This window comes from Stylophora pistillata, chromosome 6 (assembly GCF_964205215.1).
Source record: "Stylophora pistillata chromosome 6, jaStyPist1.2, whole genome shotgun sequence".
NCBI classification, from domain to species: Eukaryota; Metazoa; Cnidaria; class Anthozoa; order Scleractinia; family Pocilloporidae; genus Stylophora; species Stylophora pistillata.
Window position 1 is genome coordinate 24843827 of NC_142524.1, and position 17444 is coordinate 24861270.

Sequence of the window (17444 nt, forward strand, 5' to 3'; positions counted from 1 at the left end):
AATCGCAAACGAAAACATTTTTGGCTCATATAATGTCATTAGTCTTGCCCCAGAAAAAAATTGTCCATACGTTTGCTTGCATTAAAATTTTTAGGATTGCACTATGCCAATAAAACCATTAATTGAGCGGGGGGGTAGTGGGGAGGAGTTTGCAAAGATTAGCGTCATAAGACCACACGACGAGCAATTCGCGCCGAAGAAGGAGGGGAAGGTCGCCTTCACAATCCTTTTCAAGTGACAAGGAGTATTTTGATAATTTTTTTTGTCCCTAGGATACAAGTTTCTCCAAACTTTAAGTCAATAAGATTCAAACTGGTTTTAGTTGGCATGGATAATTAAGTAAGTCCATGAAAAAGTGGCAGCGACATCTTTTTTAGATCAATTTAGTTCCGTGACTTTTCGCCAGGTATCCCTTATCCCTGAGTGACTATAAGCAAAGCTTTCTACTGTTTTGAATGTCGGAAATTACATTTCTTAAGAACGCAAACATGTCCGACACTATTTACGTGCACATGGCTAAATGCATTTTCAGAATCATTTAGGCAAATCTTAGTACTTACCGAGAGCCAAATGGTGTGGTTATAGGTGGAATAGGATTGCACCCACCTTCCTTATCAATTTACGCCGCAGAAAACGGGATAAGCTCTGAATTAGTTGTCGAGGTCATTGTAATCAGTGGTGTTAGTACCATTTTTTATGGCAGTGTCCTTCTGATTTAATGAATTTATTGAAGGCCAGGTTTTTTTTTTTTTGTTAAATATAGAGGCAAGACCGATACAACGTAGATAAGTTTTAAAACGGAGCACTATATTTCGGCTGGCCAAACCAGCTAGTGAAGCACCTCAAGAAGGTTGGTTTGGCCAGCCGAAATATAGTGCTCCGTTTTAAAACTTATCTATGTTGTATCGGTCTTGCCTCTATATTTATATTCGTTATTTTGGGCCGATTACATCACTGATAATCCAACGTACAAGAGTAGGATTATTGTCGACAGTTGCTTGCTGAACATTTCACATTTTTTTTATTGTTGCAGATATAGTACTTTTAATTTTCTCTGGTTTTCTTGAGGATTTTAGAGCCACCCTCCGGAATTCACCTTCTTGCTGTGCTGTTCAAGAGAATATGTCTAACTTCTTGCGCATTCTAAGTGATTTTCTGGCTTTGGTTTTCGGTCATTGTTTGTTTTGCTTTGGTTTCAGTTCAACCTCTGGCGAGAAAGCGATCAAATACCAAGCCTATGCGGTCACTAACCGGATCAGATCAGAGAGCAACTCTCTCCCCAGCCCTCTTTCCTTCAACAAAAGCAAGTTATGAATGGATTGTCATTGAGCTAGGATATGGGCATTTGATATTTCAGATCCTTACATTTTCCAATTTAACAAGTCTCTGAAATGAATTACAATATAAACCACAATTTTACGGAACAAATGATATTTTATTGAGGTGGCGAGTCTAAAGTGTTTTGATTTTGCTGAATCGAAAAAGTCATCTTAAACCAAGACATGTTTAGCTTGCGGTGCAATTTTATATTTCAATAAGAAACCAGTGCCTCACTTGATACTATATGTCGCTTTAGATTTCTCGATTGTATAACCCTGAGATAAAAAAAAGAAAAATCATCTATGCAAAGCCAACTTTAGCTCTAAGCTCTAATTACAACTATCTAAGTCAAATCATAGTTATGGTCAAATTAAGTGTGCATGCCTTTTAATTGTTCATATTACGTTTAGTACAAAACATACTTCTCAAATTTACATCTGAACCGTTTAACATTCCTTTCCACTTTTACACTCATCTACAACTTAATTTCCAAAGTTGTTAGGCTATATTGGCTAAAAACATAAAAACTAATCAGAAATAAATGCAGGCTTATCGATATTGGTACCTTCCAAAATGTTTTATTTTCTAAAAATGCCAAAGTCTAGACTCTTTTCTCCTCCCCTGCAGGGTGGTGTAATGAAGTAATTTTGACTCAAGAATAGTCCAACGGCTTCAAACCTCTATCAAACGTTCATATCTCCCCTTCTTCCTTTCGGGATCAAAACTAAGCTAATAAAAGGAACCAGATGATATGGAACATCACTGAGCATCAGAAAATATCTTGTTATTACTCTTTCAAATTGGATATCTAGGCATGCCATAACACTCTACTCCCCACTACCAGAGAACGTTTCATCTTTCTCATACTGGGTACCACCGGATGAACTGGACTCAAAGTCATCACTTCCCTGTTTGTGAAATTGACCGCCAGTGTAGATGTTATTTTTTGGAAAGTCGTGTAAGACATTGTCTTCCCGTCTTCTTCCATCTGAGCTGGTCTTATTTTCATCACTTTTATCTTTCTCATATTGGTTACTATGAGATGAGGTGGACTCGAAGTCACCACTTCCCTGTTTGTGAAATTGACCGCCAGTGTAGATGTTATTTTTTGGAAAGTCGTGTAGGACATTGTCTTCCCGTCTTCTTCCATCTGAGCTGGTCTTATTTTCATCACTTTTATCTTTCTCATATTGGTTACTATCAGATGAGGTGGACTCGAAGTCACCACTTCCCTGATTGTGAAGATGACCGCCAGTGTGGGTTTTATTTTTTGGAAAGTCGTGTCGGACATTGTCCTCCCGTGTACTTCCATCTGAGCTGGTCTTATTTTCATCACTTTTATCTTTCTCATATTGGTTACTATCAGATGAGGTGGACTCGAAGTCACCACTTCCCAGATTGTGAAGCTGACCGCCAGTGTGGGTTTTATAATTTGGAAAGTCGTGTCGGACATTGTCCTCCCGTGTACTTCCATCTGAGCTGGTGTCATTGTCATCAATTTCCTGCGCTAAGTGTTGCCCGCTTCCAGAAATGTCACTTTCTGGAAAAACCTGTTTTACGCCGCCTGCTAGATTACTTTGAGGACTGTTATACATCGCAACATGGCGTTCTTCCGACTCCATCCACTCGCCACTTTCGGAAGAAGCCATTTCTTGTCCTTCTGTATTCTCATCATAGTTTTCAAAATTCTCGCCGGAAGTTTTTAATAGGCTTTCGTGTTTTATCCCTTGCCTCACGTCTTTATTACCTAACGAGATCATTTCAAACCTCGGTTCTTGGCCACTTGAAAATTCATCATTCCCTGAAACTATGAAAGGCACTTCTTCTTTTTGTTGACCATTTTCCGCGTCTAAATCTTCATCTTCCTCTTTTTCTTCTTTCCATATTACTTCTTGACCTGATCCATTCTTCCTAGCTGTTTGCCTGTCAGTCTGATATTCTTCTGTCTTTTTTTGTTTACTATTCCATGTCAGACCGCTGACAGCTAGCTGTGGAAGAAGAGAATCGTACGGTCGTGGAGGAGGAGCAGGAGCAGGAGGTTCGTTCAACTGTTCCTGTTTATTCACACCTGTAAAAATAATACAGCCGAGAATTGTGCTGATTTCCTGATTTTCGTTGAGTTATCCTCGAGATTTTCGTTTTATTTCTGCTTGTAAAACGTAAACTTATGGCTGTAGTTGTGTGCTATCGAGAAGGGTTATGAAATAGAATCAAACGAAAATTAAATTCAATCCAAAAATCTTGTCCTCAACCTGGCCGAGGCTCACAATATCATTAACGCGTATTTCAGAAAGTTAATTAGATTTTTTTGTTGCGACCAAACAATGGTGTCCTTTCTCTATGCTTAATAAAGGAACAGTTGATTTTAAACTTCAAAATTGCCTTGCTGAAGAACTGGTTTAGCCGGCGTTCAGTTGAAGAAATGAAATAAAAGCATTAAATTGCTACCTTGCAATACTGATGACTGATTTATGAACCCTTGTGAACTTGCCAAGTTGGTCAGCACTTGGGATCCGTTGATCTGTCCTCCTTCTAATAAAGTATTGTTAGCTGACTGAGCAGAGCGGTTCCTGTACAGTGGAAACGAAGGTTTGCGTAACTCTGGGTGAGTCACATACTCATTTTGCTTTTGGGTCAGTTGTAACAGTTTTGAGTTCCACCATTCTTTCTCGAGAACTGACCTCAGGTCTTCAGGAAGCTGAATCAGAAAAAATATATATAAATAAGGATTTTATTGTACAGAAAAAAGCCTTTTACATGCAAATCAAGATCTCACTCGCAATTGCAGAATTTTCAGTCTGACATATCGTGTTTTAGTGAACGATGATGTGACTGATATGTCTGAGAGCGAGGCGGTTTCCCAAATCCTCTCTCCGCCAAGAGTGCAGGCGAACACCACCAAACTGTCAGAGAATCTTAACGAATTATCCGAGGGGTTACCTCTTAAGGAGTAGCTTTCCGTTAAGGACGAGTGGCAATACAATACAGCACTATTGGACGCTTCATGCCTTGGAAGCTGGGATAAGCTCTGAGATAATGAACCAAAAGGTTTGAAATGCCTTTTCAGTTTTTTTGATAAGGAAAACTCAATGCACTCAGTTTCTCATGACTGACGCTGTCTATATCCAAGTCTTACCGATTCCAGTTCGGAATGAGGACGAATGGCAGCAGATGGCGGCGGTGGTGCAACAAAATCAGTGAAATTTGTGGTGTTTACTTGTGAAGTATTCTGAAAGTTGACTGTTATGTAACGTTCCTCCATTGAATTTGCTCCCATATAACCGTACTTTTGACAACTGTGCGGACATTTTTCAAGCAGGTCTGAATTTTTCTGGCACCAACCAGCTTTGGCCCAGATTGGACAAACGGGTTCAGAGTCGCTCACTTTGTACTCACTTTCTACAGAATCAAGAAATAAAAACGATTGAGCCGTTTACTTTGAAATCGCAAAAAACTAACTGGTATGCGATAATTGATACTATGAACCATAAACGAATCAAGATAACGCTTTGATATGGAAGAAGTTCCTTTCCTCGAATTCTTCTAAGAAAGTTGCTTGAATCATCTTCCTTTATTCCTAGGAAGTGCAAACTAACAAAAAATCGTGGCAAACATTAATACCCACTAGTGGCCTAGCATCCCACATGCATGCATAATAGGTCGAGAAAGCCAACTAGTAATATATAAAGCGAAGAATGCTCCATAGTGCTACACTTCTGGGCCCAGTTGTATAAAGGGTGGCTAAATGGTGGCAAAACGTATAGCATTATCCACCGTGTGACGAAGGTTATCCAAACAAAATAAAACCTGGACAACGAGCGAGAACAGCAAAAGGTTTTAATTAGCGATCCGTAAACTACACAATAACACAACAAGATGGCGGGTCCGACGAGCACATGTTTTTTGTCTCTAGACTGTGGGGGACTAAGTTCTATTTTGGTAGAATCCACTGGCTAACGGGCAGTTGGCAACACACCGGATATAGATTTATCCAGTGGATAGCGTTATCCAACCCTCGGACAACCGGGGCCTGGGGCCCGTTTCTCGAAAGTCCCGGTAACGTAACGGGCCCGTAAAGCTGTTCCGTTTTCATTGAAGATGGGGATTTCAAAAGTTTTGAAAATGATAAAATAAAACTACGAGCTAAAGAAACAAAAAGGACTGGTTTGGGAGCCAGACCCTGCTCTCCTATCCTTTAAATTTTGATTTTAAAACATGGCTTCGGACCCGTTAAGTTACCGGAACTTTCGAGAAACAGGCCCCTGATCCGTATCCCCCAAAATATACACAGTTTGAATCATACATTAAATGAAGATACCATCTTCTTGTTATGATTGAAATACAGTTCAATTAATCATACTCCTAAAAAAGCGTACGCTTTATATTTTTTTCTGATAGTAGCCTCTATTCGTAATGTTATTTTGAAAAGAATGCTTTATGATTTTGTTTGTGAAAAAAAATGTGATTAACTAATTTGATATTTTTCCGCTGGGGGCCCCCTATCATCGCGATATTAAAGAAATACTTTTGGATTGTCAAAAGGAACTCACCTGGACCACACATTTCACAGCTCTTCTTGCAGTTCTGAGCCATGTAGTCAGGTCGCGTCGCACATTCATTCTTTGACACCCATTCTGGACAGCGTTGGTCGATGTCTTCACATTTGTCAGTATCACCTGATACAAATTCAGCAAATTTTCCAAGTTATTGACACGATGAAGAATGCCTCAGAATAATTGATGATTAAACAACCATTCATACCCATGATCTAAGGACACCACTGAAAGTTTTTCCGGCATAAGGCGGCATTCTATACGGGGATTACCCCATCAAAAATTTAACGAAAACCATTTGGCCATTACATGGTGAAAAAAAGGTGTAGACTTGGTAGATTTACTCCCGTTTTTTAAAGTATATATTACATTTCATGATGGAGGTGCACATAGCAACACTTCACCTACGTTCAGACTGTTCATAGACACCCCACTCAAATCAAGCTAACGTTACTCTAAACATTACTTGGAAGGAAGTAAACAAGGTGGCCACTGAAATGTGCAGACGAGGAATTGAGCAGCAAAAAGAACCTTAGCGTGCTGGACATCTCAGAAAATCAATTGGACCGCTGCAGAGGAGTCCAATAGAGTGCAGCCAAAAAGCACATCTATTTGAGAAGTTAAGAGTAAAACAAGTTTGATCTTGGAACTTTCCTCGGCGATGTCAAACGCAGCGCACGATATCACTCTACCACTCTTCTGTCTACATATGGCAAGGAGGAATATCTTATGATATGTGTCATGCCCAGTACTGGTCATTAAACAAATCCAGCAGCGTTATCGTTAAACCATATGATAGATTTATTACCTCTCGCTCTTCTGCAGAACCGGCAGCTCCATGGACACCTGTCAATCATGTAATGGTAATTGGACGCGCAGAATCCATTTTTAGCCTCTTTTGAGCACGATTTAACTCTATCATAACACTCCAGCGGATTGATACGAACTATGGGGTAAATAAAAATGGTTTACAGTTTTACCGTCACTACCACATGCAACGATGTGTATACTGACTTGATTTATTTAGCAAAAAGATCGATAAGCTTTTATGACTAATAAAAAATAAACAGAAGTGTCTTGAGGACGCATTTTTTTTAACGACATGATATTTGCATCTCTCTCTCCCTCTCTCTCTCTCTCTCTCTCTCTCTCTCTCTCTCTCTCTCCTCTTTTGATGCAATAATGTTGTGATAAAGCGTATTTGTTTACCGCAGAAGACACTATGGTGGGGGAGTTCGAGATGGACAATTGTGAATTAAGAAGCAAAACAAAACAATAGCAACCCCAACAACAAAGGTAGCGATAGAATTCCAAAAACGTAGGTCAAAGTCTGCTTTGGATCAAATCCACGGTCACCGCGAAATTCAAAGACTAGTATCAATTCATGAAGAAAGGTCGTGGGTATCTTTAACTAAGAGAGCCCTATGACACAATTAAGTTAAATTACTGGATGCACAGTATGTCTTACCTCGAGAAACATCTAATGTTATCGGGGCACCTTGTACGGCTTCTCTCGTAAAAAGATGAAATACTGAAACATCCAAACAAACTCTAGATATAACACGCAATGTAATAACGATTTTGAAGAGAAGAAACTTTAATAGAAATGTCACTTCTTACGAAACCGATCTTTTTTATGAGGCACATCCAAATGTTGCAAAATCCATGTGAGTGTTTTTTCATCGAGGCAGTACATCATGAAATAAACTATGTAATTTAATTTTTGAGATTGCGTATTGGACCAATCCTGCTGACTAATGACTGAAAAATTGAAAACGGCCACATTGTAAACTGTGATAGAAATCAGTTCTCAGGTCTTTGTGATTTGGGTGAACATTTGGTTGGACTCCTCTCCAGAACACATCAGTTAATTTAGAAGTGGATCTACCAGAAAACAGTTGTTTACACTGTACCTGAGACAATGACATGTATAATGATAGAGAAGATAGCATTTTGAGTCTTTCGTTCGCATTCAAACATCCCGTTATAAGTTTCTTGGTATCTGAAGAATTAAATCAAAAGGTGTGTAAAGAAAAAAAAGCTAAATTTCTATTTAATTTCCATAGTTAAATCTACGTTAATTAAATTCTCATCGAGGAATTGTATAGAACTATAATTTTTGTTATCAGAGTCATAAAATAAGATTTGAAAGGGTTGTTCTCAATAAATTTGAGAAAAGCACGTATTAGGAGAAATGTTCCGGGGCTGGAAGCCCGTTGTTCAGTTTAGAAAAAAGAAACTTACCGTTTTTAGCTAGATTTTACTTCATAATTTGTAGAACGTAAATCCACGTCGAAGTGTGTGAATCAATGAAAGTGGTCAGCCGTGCGTGGACGGATTTGACAGGTGCTACCTATCAAGGAACTGCAGTGTGAAAGAATGCATCGTTTTGAAATAGACTCCTTGTAAACATTTCCTCGGTTGAGCCGTGGTGAAGATCTAGCTCCTTTCAAGCTCGGTTGAAAACCCCTCTAAGTTTCTCGGACATATTCAAGGTTTTTTACCTTGAATATGTCTATTCCAAAAACTCGGCTGTGTTTTCCTGGATTTTAAGAACTCCTGCTATTCATGACAAATTACCTTTTTTCTGTTTATATCCCTTTTGTAAAGGAAATGTTTAGACTCTATGAAAGCCAGCTACTTAGAACACGCTATGTTTTTAAAACGTATAACGGGGAAGACGAAACAAAAGAAAACAACTAAATTAAGGCCATCATTTTGTTTTGTTTCCTCGAAACTTTGATTTAAAACATGCTTAAACTTAGGAATCTTACCGAGATACGATTAGAACAGCTAAAATTTTTCAACATCTTCGTCAACTGATGAAGAATATAAATCAAACTGCGATGGTTTTTCCTTTTTTTTTTCATGTTAACAGGTACCTCGTAGGTGAAAACTGGTGGTTCAACTTCTTCGGATATTCCTCAAACTCGAAATTCAATCACATAACACATATTAATTTCTTTCTTTTCCCAAACGAAATTCCCATTGATGACGGAGACGCTAACCTGTCTTTCGACTCTTGATCGATGACGTCTGGTCTTGAGCCCTAAACGATATGTTCCGTTGTTCTTGATCAACACATTTTACCTTTACAAACCCTCACCCTTCCCTACCCCCATAAGTAAAATGGGTGCCACCAATTCCAATTAGGGAACCGAATAACCGGTTTGGGTTTAAGGATTGGGGAACTCAGTACCATGGGGCAATGTGCTATATCTGCTATCTTGAAGCATAACAATGGCTTCGAGCCCTGGCGAATGACGCTGAGTGGGTGACCGAGGAAAGCGGATATCAAACCTATGTGGAGAATTAAGATTCAGATGTATTCATCAATGAGGAACTCAAGGAAGAATTAACTTTATTTCAATTTACACTTAGAATCTCCTTTGCGAGTTTACGTCTGGTGAGTTTTTTGAGCGAGACAGTGCACTAGTGGAAACGTAGCATTTTACTAAATCTGAACCATTGAATTCCAATGTTTTTGGTGGTTCTACCTACAACGTCTTCCCACAACATGAGGTTTACATCGTTAATGTTATGCTAAGTTCCTCACAACATAAAAAACTTTTCAGTCTTTTCAGTGTTTTTATTTTTTCAAAAGATAAAAGTAGTCTTTGGAGCAAAAAGCAATTCGTCTTGTCATTTAAGGGAAAAAATGACTCATAGGGTTATGGCCTAATGCAGTATATCAATCAGCTAGGCCCTTGTCTGTTCGAGTGGAATAAATTAATACGCATGCCATAATGGAGCTCTTTCTTCATCAGATGCAAAGAGAAGTCGTAACACTTTTTCGCACAGTGTCATAAACGATAAGCAACTCCTAGCAGAGTTATTCGTTGGGAAGTCGTAATAAGATCTGAAAAGAAACAAAAAGAATTCAATTCAGTCTCATGAAAATTTTTCTAAAGTAATTAAAAGCGATCGATACCAAGAAAAGTAAGCATCACACAAGGACGTAGTAAATACAAGAAATTTCTTGCCACGTGTACCGAAAAAAAAAAAAACAGGCCGGTGTCCAAGTTTTTGAGCTGACCATCCGATAAGTTCAAAATGCGGAAGGAGTTCACCAGAATGAAAACTGAAGCAAAACCAACAAATTCCGAATTACTCTGGACATTTAATCGAGGAGTGCCATAGATAAGAGTAACAAGGTACATTAGAAAGAAATAACTCTCAAGAGAGATCAACACCCATCTTTCGAGTTCCACATTAGTTCTATGCGTTACTTTAATAATAGGTAATTTCAAATGAAAATGCTTAATTCTCTCATAGAGCTTCCCCTTAACAAGAAACGACTTAAAAAATAAAACCTAAAAGCGCCTTTACAAATTTCAAGTTTCATAGCTGACAAGGTCAACAACAGTAACGACGAAATGATTTTGAATACGATCGCGTTTTAAAAGGGAAAGCGTTGCGGTGGAAAACTCGAGGTTCGCGATATAGCAGACTCTTTACCTTTAAAAGTCTAACAATCTATGCCACTACCACTTCATCAGCGGAGAACTTGAGATCTTTTTTCGGTTCCATTTTCTTTTGCTCTACTCCTTCCTTCTTGATAGTGAGTGGACCCTCTGTTCCTGGCCAAGGATGTTGGATGACGTACGTTTGACCTCCCTGTGCGAAATCAGATTGTGGTTCAGGTGCCGCAGGGCCAGCAGCTCCTACCGGACCGGCTGAGAAGTGTCATAAAAAGAGATGTTTATGAGTGTAGGTTTCTTTTAAGTTATCGTAAATGGAGATGCATACAAGAACGGGACTGAATAACCTTTAAAGATAGACAAGGATCTTTAGGATAGTATTTAAGATGAACTCCTAAATAGGTTGCCTCAAAGAAGGAAGGAAAGTCGAGTGCTTTTAAAGAAGGTAGGCGGGACATAGGAAGTTGCATAGTTTAGTTGGTAGACGGAAAGACTTAAGGAAGGTTTGAAAGAAGGAAGGAGTTAACAAAGACAGAAAAATGGAACAATGAGCAGGGGAAAACATGGTCAGACAGAGAGACAAAAATAGTGGGTAGAAGAGATGTCAGAAAAATTGTCATTGTGTGACAGGGCTAAGACATGTAAACTTACCGGGAGCGGCGGGCTGAGCAACAGGGGCGACAGGCTGAGCAACAGGAGCGGCAGGCTGAGCAGCAGGAGCGGCAGGCTGAGCAGGCTGAATAGCAGGTGCAACGGGCTGAGCAGCAGGAGCTTCTGGAGCAGGTCTAGGGGCAGGTGCAGATTGTGCGGGCTGAACTGGTGCTTGAGGTTGCCTATTTTGTCCATAATATTGTTGTTGCTGGTAAGGAGATTGCTGGTAAGGAGATGGTTGATACGGCTGTTGGGCATAGGGATCTGGTTGTCCGTACGGATTGTATGGTTGTTGGTAGCCTGGCTGTCCATATGGTGACTGTCCATAGGGTGGTCGCTGTCCATAAGGTGTTTGCTGTCCATAGGGCGGTTGCTGTCCATATGGTGGGCGGCCGTAAGGAGATTGAGCTCCATAAGGCTGATAAGGTCGGTATGGCTGCCTAGGTGGAGGTCGGTGGGCGTCAACGGGTGGTGGTCGCTTCATTGATCCTTCTTTCTCTTCCTTTGTTTCTTTCCCTCCCTCTTCTTCTTTTTCCTCTTCTTTTCCCTCTTTTTCTTCCGTTGGTGGTGTTGGTGGTGGTGGAAGAGCTGGTGGTTGTGGGGGCAGAGGTGCCTGTGGACCTCCACATGGAGGTTGTGGTTGTGGGCACGGTGGCTGGCCGCAAGGTGGTTGAGGTGGACAAGGAGGAGCACAAGGATCCGTAGGCATTTGAGGTTGACCACAAGGTTGTTGCATCATTCCTTGTTGGCCATATGATGGCTGCTGACCAAATGATGGTTGTCCATATTGTGGTTGTTGTCCGTAAGATTGCTGCCCGTAAGGCTGTTGAGCGTAAGGTTGCTGCCCATAAGGTTGTTGAGCGTAAGGCTGTTGTCCATAGGGACTTTGAGCGTAAGACTGCTGTCCATATTGACCATATGGTTGTTGCATGCTTGGTTGTGCACCGTATGGGGGCCTACCATATGGCTGTTGACCAAACCTTCCGGCCATCGGCTGTTGCCCGTATTGTCCCCCCATTCCAAAGTTGTCGCCGAGTTTTTTCTTGGGGACGGATGGTAAAGCCACAAACCCTTTGCAGCTAAATTTGCAGTGTTTAAACATATAAGGCTGATGATTTGCTTTGGCGCAAAAATCAGACCTCTTCCAGTTGCTGCATCTGCTGTCGTCATCCATTAGCATTTCCCCTGCAACATGTAAGATTTCCAAGGGTTACTATTTAAAAGGCTAATGTAAAAAAAGTGATTCATCAGATCTTGAGTTTGAAGCAAGTTATGTTATTACATGCTTTAGTTTCGTAACATATTTACTTTTTTTGATATTACAAAAGGGATTTACATGCTGAAGCAGAACAAGGTTTTAACACTCTAGAAATTACTTGAGTGTAGATGGATGTCAAAGAAGTTTTGAGCCCACGATCAAATTTTAAATGTACCCTTAACCACCATGATTGATAAAATTTACTGAGAAGCGTCCAAATAAAGAAATGAATAGACAAATGAATGTACTGCAAGAAAAAATCAATTATTACTTGTTTCTTCCTACCTGGTGAACACATTTTGCAAGCCAACTTGCATTTCCCTGACATGACTGAATGGCTTTTCGCGCAGTAACCCAGGGGCGCCCATTTTTTGCAGAATCTCACATCCTTGTCGAAACAAACGCTGTCTGAAGAACGAAGCGAAAAAAAACATACAAAATAAATCAAAGTCTTGAACTTCACACAAGCATTCTATATTCCAAACTCTTACATGCACATGTCAAACAACCTCAAATGCACAAAATTATCAACCAAAACGTGTCATCTTGATATAGTACTAATTATGCGGTCAGCCTGACATTTATACCTTTTTGTGGCTTATCCTTTAATTTTGCAGCCTTCTTTTTGTCAACAGGCTTTCCTTGACACAGGGAGCCAAGTATCGTCAACACAACAAAAATTACAGTCGATTTCATTGTCTCCCGCCTTCTGTACAAAAAAAAAACCAATAATTCAACAAGTGCAAACGATAATAACTCCTCTAACTTTTGACTCCACTCTAGACATGGAGAATAAGAAACTGCAAGCATTTGCGATGATCAGCAGAAATTAATCATTAGAAATTTGAACTACTCACATAAAATTCTTGCAAAAGGAGAGCTTTCGTAGACAATCTTGGAGACGGCAAAATTTGCGCCTGCAGACGACTTATTGAGGACACTTGTACAAGGAAATTTCAAGGGAGGTTTATTACAATTACTTAGCCATGACAAGTCGCAGTCGCGGGTTTTCTTTTCTCGTGGGTACAACTAACAATTTTTCATTAAAAGCGTACGACACAAAATAATCTTACTTGTGGAAATGTATTTTACGATTATTTAGAGGAAACAATACACATTTAGGTTCTTGCTTGATTTTTAGGAGCGCACCGTTTTGATTATGAAATAAATTTGGTACTAGAATAAATGAAATTAGGCTATCTTATAATCTCCATTATAACATAACCAAAGTAAAGGCGGCGAAATATGAGATACAAAAACCCTCAACTTGGCGCGCAACATTGTTTCGTTGCAAGCTGTGGTCGATGTTTCTCGTTTTTCACCTTGCGTGATCAACTTGTCTCGCAACAAAAACATTTTTTGCAGGTTGAAGAAATTTGTTGCTCAAAGTTGACCCGCGCTCTACTTTTCACAACAAATTTCTTCAACCTGCAACAATTGTTTTTGTTGCGAAACAAGTTGATCACGCAAGGTGAAAAACGAGAAACATCGACCAAAACTTGCAACGAAACAATGTTGCGCTCCAAGTTGAGGGTTTTTGTATCTCGTACTTCGCCGCCTTAAAGCGCGTGCTCTAATTGGTCAATTTAGCGTCCCCTATTTGCCCAAGGGTGTACGCTGCTGACGTCAGCAAATGCAAAGACTATTTTTCCGCGCACGCTTGTTTTTTCTGGTCACGTAAGATTTGTTAAATAAAAGGGAACTCTTTAGCTACAAGTATCAATGTTATGTTATAAAACAAATGATAAACACCACAGCGTACGCTATTGAGTTATGGATGCACTTGGGAGGTCTGTTAAACACCCAAGATGCTAGAGTCGCTCTCGGCTATCGCCTCGAGCGACTCTTACCCTTCTTTCGTGCTTAGCAACCTCCCGCGTGCATCCATAACTCAATAGTGTACGCTGTGGTGTTTACCATTTGTTAATTGGAAGAATTCCTTCAAGGTTTATTCTCTGTAACCCTCTTTGGAACAAAGCATTTGAACATAATTTGTAACATATTGATGAGAAAATCTATGAAATAAATCCAGTCCGAAGCTGTCGATTAGGTTTGATAGGTAGGGTCACAGTTTGAATTTTAACATTTTCCTGTTCACAAAGGAACATTTACGAGGGTGGTAGATTCTCGGAATATTTCTATCTACTTTTAATTTCAATGATTATCCGTATGATATAGCCAGAGTTTCGTAGTTTTGACTTATTAGAATCAAAGAAAGTAACTGACTTTGATACAGCATCCTTAGTAGGTTAGGTAATTCACTTAAATACGTCAAAATGGCAAAGAAATGATAGCGACAAAATACGATAGTTGTTGCATTCGTGATATCGTATCTTTTTTTCGCATATTTCCTACTGAAAAATATCATCTCACCTTGAATACACTCACAGCTCTTTGTTCTAAATAGGGTCTTTTTCTTGATGGGAATTTTAGGTGTCACTTTTGGACTCTTCAGCAGATCAGTGATCTTATGCAAACGTCATCGACCCTCTGGGGGGTAATTACTAAAAACCAAATTTCCTGCAGCAATTCCGAAAAATTTTCAGATGTCTTTACTTGCTCTTCCTTTCCTTCATCTTACTTTGATTTTAGATGGGACTTAATAACTGAGGGTTTCAAATAAACGCCAGTTTACACAAACTAGATGTTCCGGAAACATTCTACTGTCCAAACTCTTCACTTGACTCTGATTGTGACCTCCGCTCAAGTCTTCGAACCGTCAGTGAATGACTACAGTCCCTATCAGAAATGCATTTACTCATCCAATCACAGAACACGAGACGTCGGGTTATTCAACATATATAAACCTAACTTTCCCAATAAGTTTTGTATGTTATCTTTCTTCCAAAAGAAAGTTGCTCCAGGAACAACAATCCCTTTTGCAGATACAAGTAACGATATTTGAAACATTCTGGCCACCAGCAAAACATGTAAGGCGGTCAATTGTTTGTATAATTTCAACCAGTCAGACAAGAAACCTTCCTGTTTTCAGCATCCGCGTCGCTTGAATTTGGGAATTTTAGACCCTAACTTGTTTGATTCCAATGCAAAACAAATATGATCTTGGTTGTCATTGTCCTTACAAATAGTGAGAGCGTATCCGTCTTCAACTTACGAGTTTAGCATGACCTCATGAAGTGGTTTTAATATCTGGTTATTTTGGACAGGATCGGAGCCTGTTGATTCCCTAGTATTTCGTAAAAACCAGCCAACAAGAAAACTTATACGAACTTGTTCAACAAAGTCGAAAAAAATAAACAGCCATAATTGTAAGGTACATCAAGTTCAAATTTTGCTCCATATCAGCTAGTGCCAGGACAAAATTTTAAAATAAATATTATTTTAAGTCAATCAGTCAGCTCTTCAGACCACCAAGTTAAAGTAATTCGACTGATATCGATTGGAACATTCTATTCGCATTTTCTATTTGGAATTCGAACAACAACCCATGATGCCAGCTTAATACGAACTTGTTCTAAAAAGCATAAATAGAACGAGTACTGCTGTTCTATTTCTTAAACAATTGCAATCTTAAAATTCTACCGAGGACTAAAATAAGCATTGAAATAAGAATAAAATATATTTGAATTCAATAACTCCTTCAACTTTGTCACTGAAGGCTCGATAGTGTAGAACAAAATTCAACGAAATAAGTTTGTTGCTCGTACTTGGACGGTTTTTTTACTTTTGACCGAAAACCGTGGATTACCTGAAGTAACCGACTCAAGCGTACTTATTGAACAGCGTATGAAGGGAAAGATTGGTGGATGACCTACCTGATTTATGCGCGTGGCTGAGGACAAAACAAACTTGTTGCAGTCAAAATACTGCCAAGACAATCTCACTTAACGAAAGATGCAATAGCCCGTTTGGACATATGACCGGTAAATAATTAAACAAGAACAAAAGGCCACAAGCAAATTCCTAAAGGATCAGTAATTTTCGTCAAAGTTCACTGCATTTAAGGTTTGGCCTGTTTGGACGAGCAAGCAGGAAAGTTATTTACCTTTTCAAGTTATTCAGAAGCGAAGACTATTTGTCGAATCCTTCAGGCTGTAACTATGTTCATTGTGAGGAATCGAGCTCGAAGATATGTCCTATTTACCGAATTTGGCTACTGTTTACATATCTTACCTGGACTTTAAGTTATTTGCTGACGCAACCTCCATACCATGAAAATAATGAAAGGGAATTAGAGCGTCAAAGGGATCCAATAATGACGAAATTTCGGGGAAAATCTGCTCTATTGCTATCAGTTGACTTCTATTTCTCCTTTCTGGTAAGAACATTTGATTGATCTATAAGAAATCCTTACCACTACGAAGCTTAAAAAATTTAAGAAAACAGGGACTTTGAAATTGTAGTCAAAGTTGCGTGTTTTCAATTGCTTGTTTTTTCACGGGTCAATAAATTGAGAGCCACACGCCCGCCCATTTCGAGGTCAAAAGTATCCGAATGTTTTGCTTCCTTTCTCTCATTGACTTAGAATTCAAAACGCTATTTAACGCTTGGATACCGATAATGAAGTGATTTTAAAGAACAGACTAGTCAAGAGAGCGATATGGATCCGAAAGAAACCTTCTACTACCACGTGATATAAGAGCACTGGGTCAGATATAACAACGTGTATTGTGTTCTCCAGCATGAGTGATTCTGTTCCATGTGATCGTTAGAAACGTTACGCGCTATTAATTTACTTTATTTGACCGACCCAAGACTGAGAGATTTTCAGTTAAATAGATACAGATTTTAAACCGGCATTCTGTGTTATCAAACAACGGCAATACGTCTTTCCGGAATTCAACGGGAGACTGGGGAGGAACTTAACTCGTGAAGTACCCTGGGGCTGTTTTTGGAGACGCGGGCCAAAGTGATAAAGAAAAACATTAAAATTCACTGACTATTCCCGCGTCTCCAAAAACAGCCCCAGGGTGCTTCGCGTGTTAAGTTCCGCCCCAGTCTCCCGTTGAATTCCGGAAAGGGCAATGAAAAGGTTCTCATCGACAAAAAAATAAAGCAGGTCATTTTTGCAAATAAAGGAAGAGTGTACAGTAACAGGACCTTTTTGTGTCAAGATTATAAAGAAGTAAGATCTTTGGAAAAACCATCCAAACTGAAACAAACAGCTTCTCACTACCCCCTCTCTTGTGCAGATATGTTCTCAGCACTCACTATTCAAGTGCAGAAATGATTCGTGAAGGTAAATTGAAAAATGAGTAATTGCAGAAATTCAGGCATCGA

The 17444-nt window shown here is 39.4% G+C and overlaps 2 protein-coding genes across 4 annotated transcripts; both read right to left on the bottom strand.

Moving 5' to 3' along the window:
- Nucleotides 1-1673: 1673 nt before the first annotated feature.
- LOC111344706 (uncharacterized) lies at nt 1674-8731 on the bottom strand. The gene is made up of 9 exons (XM_088725247.1): nt 8648-8731; nt 8118-8237; nt 7787-7875; nt 7342-7404; nt 6682-6819; nt 5871-5996; nt 4457-4719; nt 3769-4018; nt 1674-3388 (listed from the first exon to the last, which is right to left on the bottom strand). The coding sequence occupies exons 3-9, from the start codon at nt 7851-7853 to the stop codon at nt 2148-2150; spliced, it is 2148 nt and encodes a 715-aa protein (XP_088581373.1). The 5' UTR covers nt 7854-7875; nt 8118-8237; nt 8648-8731; the 3' UTR covers nt 1674-2147.
- A 486-nt stretch (nt 8732-9217) lies between these two features.
- Nucleotides 9218-16078, bottom strand: LOC111344696 (uncharacterized). 3 transcript variants are annotated; one of them, XM_022951940.2, is made up of 6 exons: nt 15980-16078; nt 12791-12912; nt 12489-12611; nt 10946-12130; nt 10332-10549; nt 9218-9732 (listed from the first exon to the last, which is right to left on the bottom strand). In XM_022951940.2, the coding sequence occupies exons 2-5, from the start codon at nt 12897-12899 to the stop codon at nt 10350-10352; spliced, it is 1617 nt and encodes a 538-aa protein (XP_022807675.2). In that variant the 5' UTR covers nt 12900-12912; nt 15980-16078; the 3' UTR covers nt 9218-9732; nt 10332-10349. The 3 variants fall into 3 exon arrangements, with proteins under 3 accessions (XP_022807675.2, XP_022807676.2, XP_088581383.1); XM_022951941.2 differs by having other exon boundaries at nt 12791-12909; nt 15980-16052; XM_088725257.1 differs by lacking the exon at nt 15980-16078 and adding an exon at nt 14577-14587.
- Between the last annotated feature and the right edge of the window lie 1366 nt (nt 16079-17444).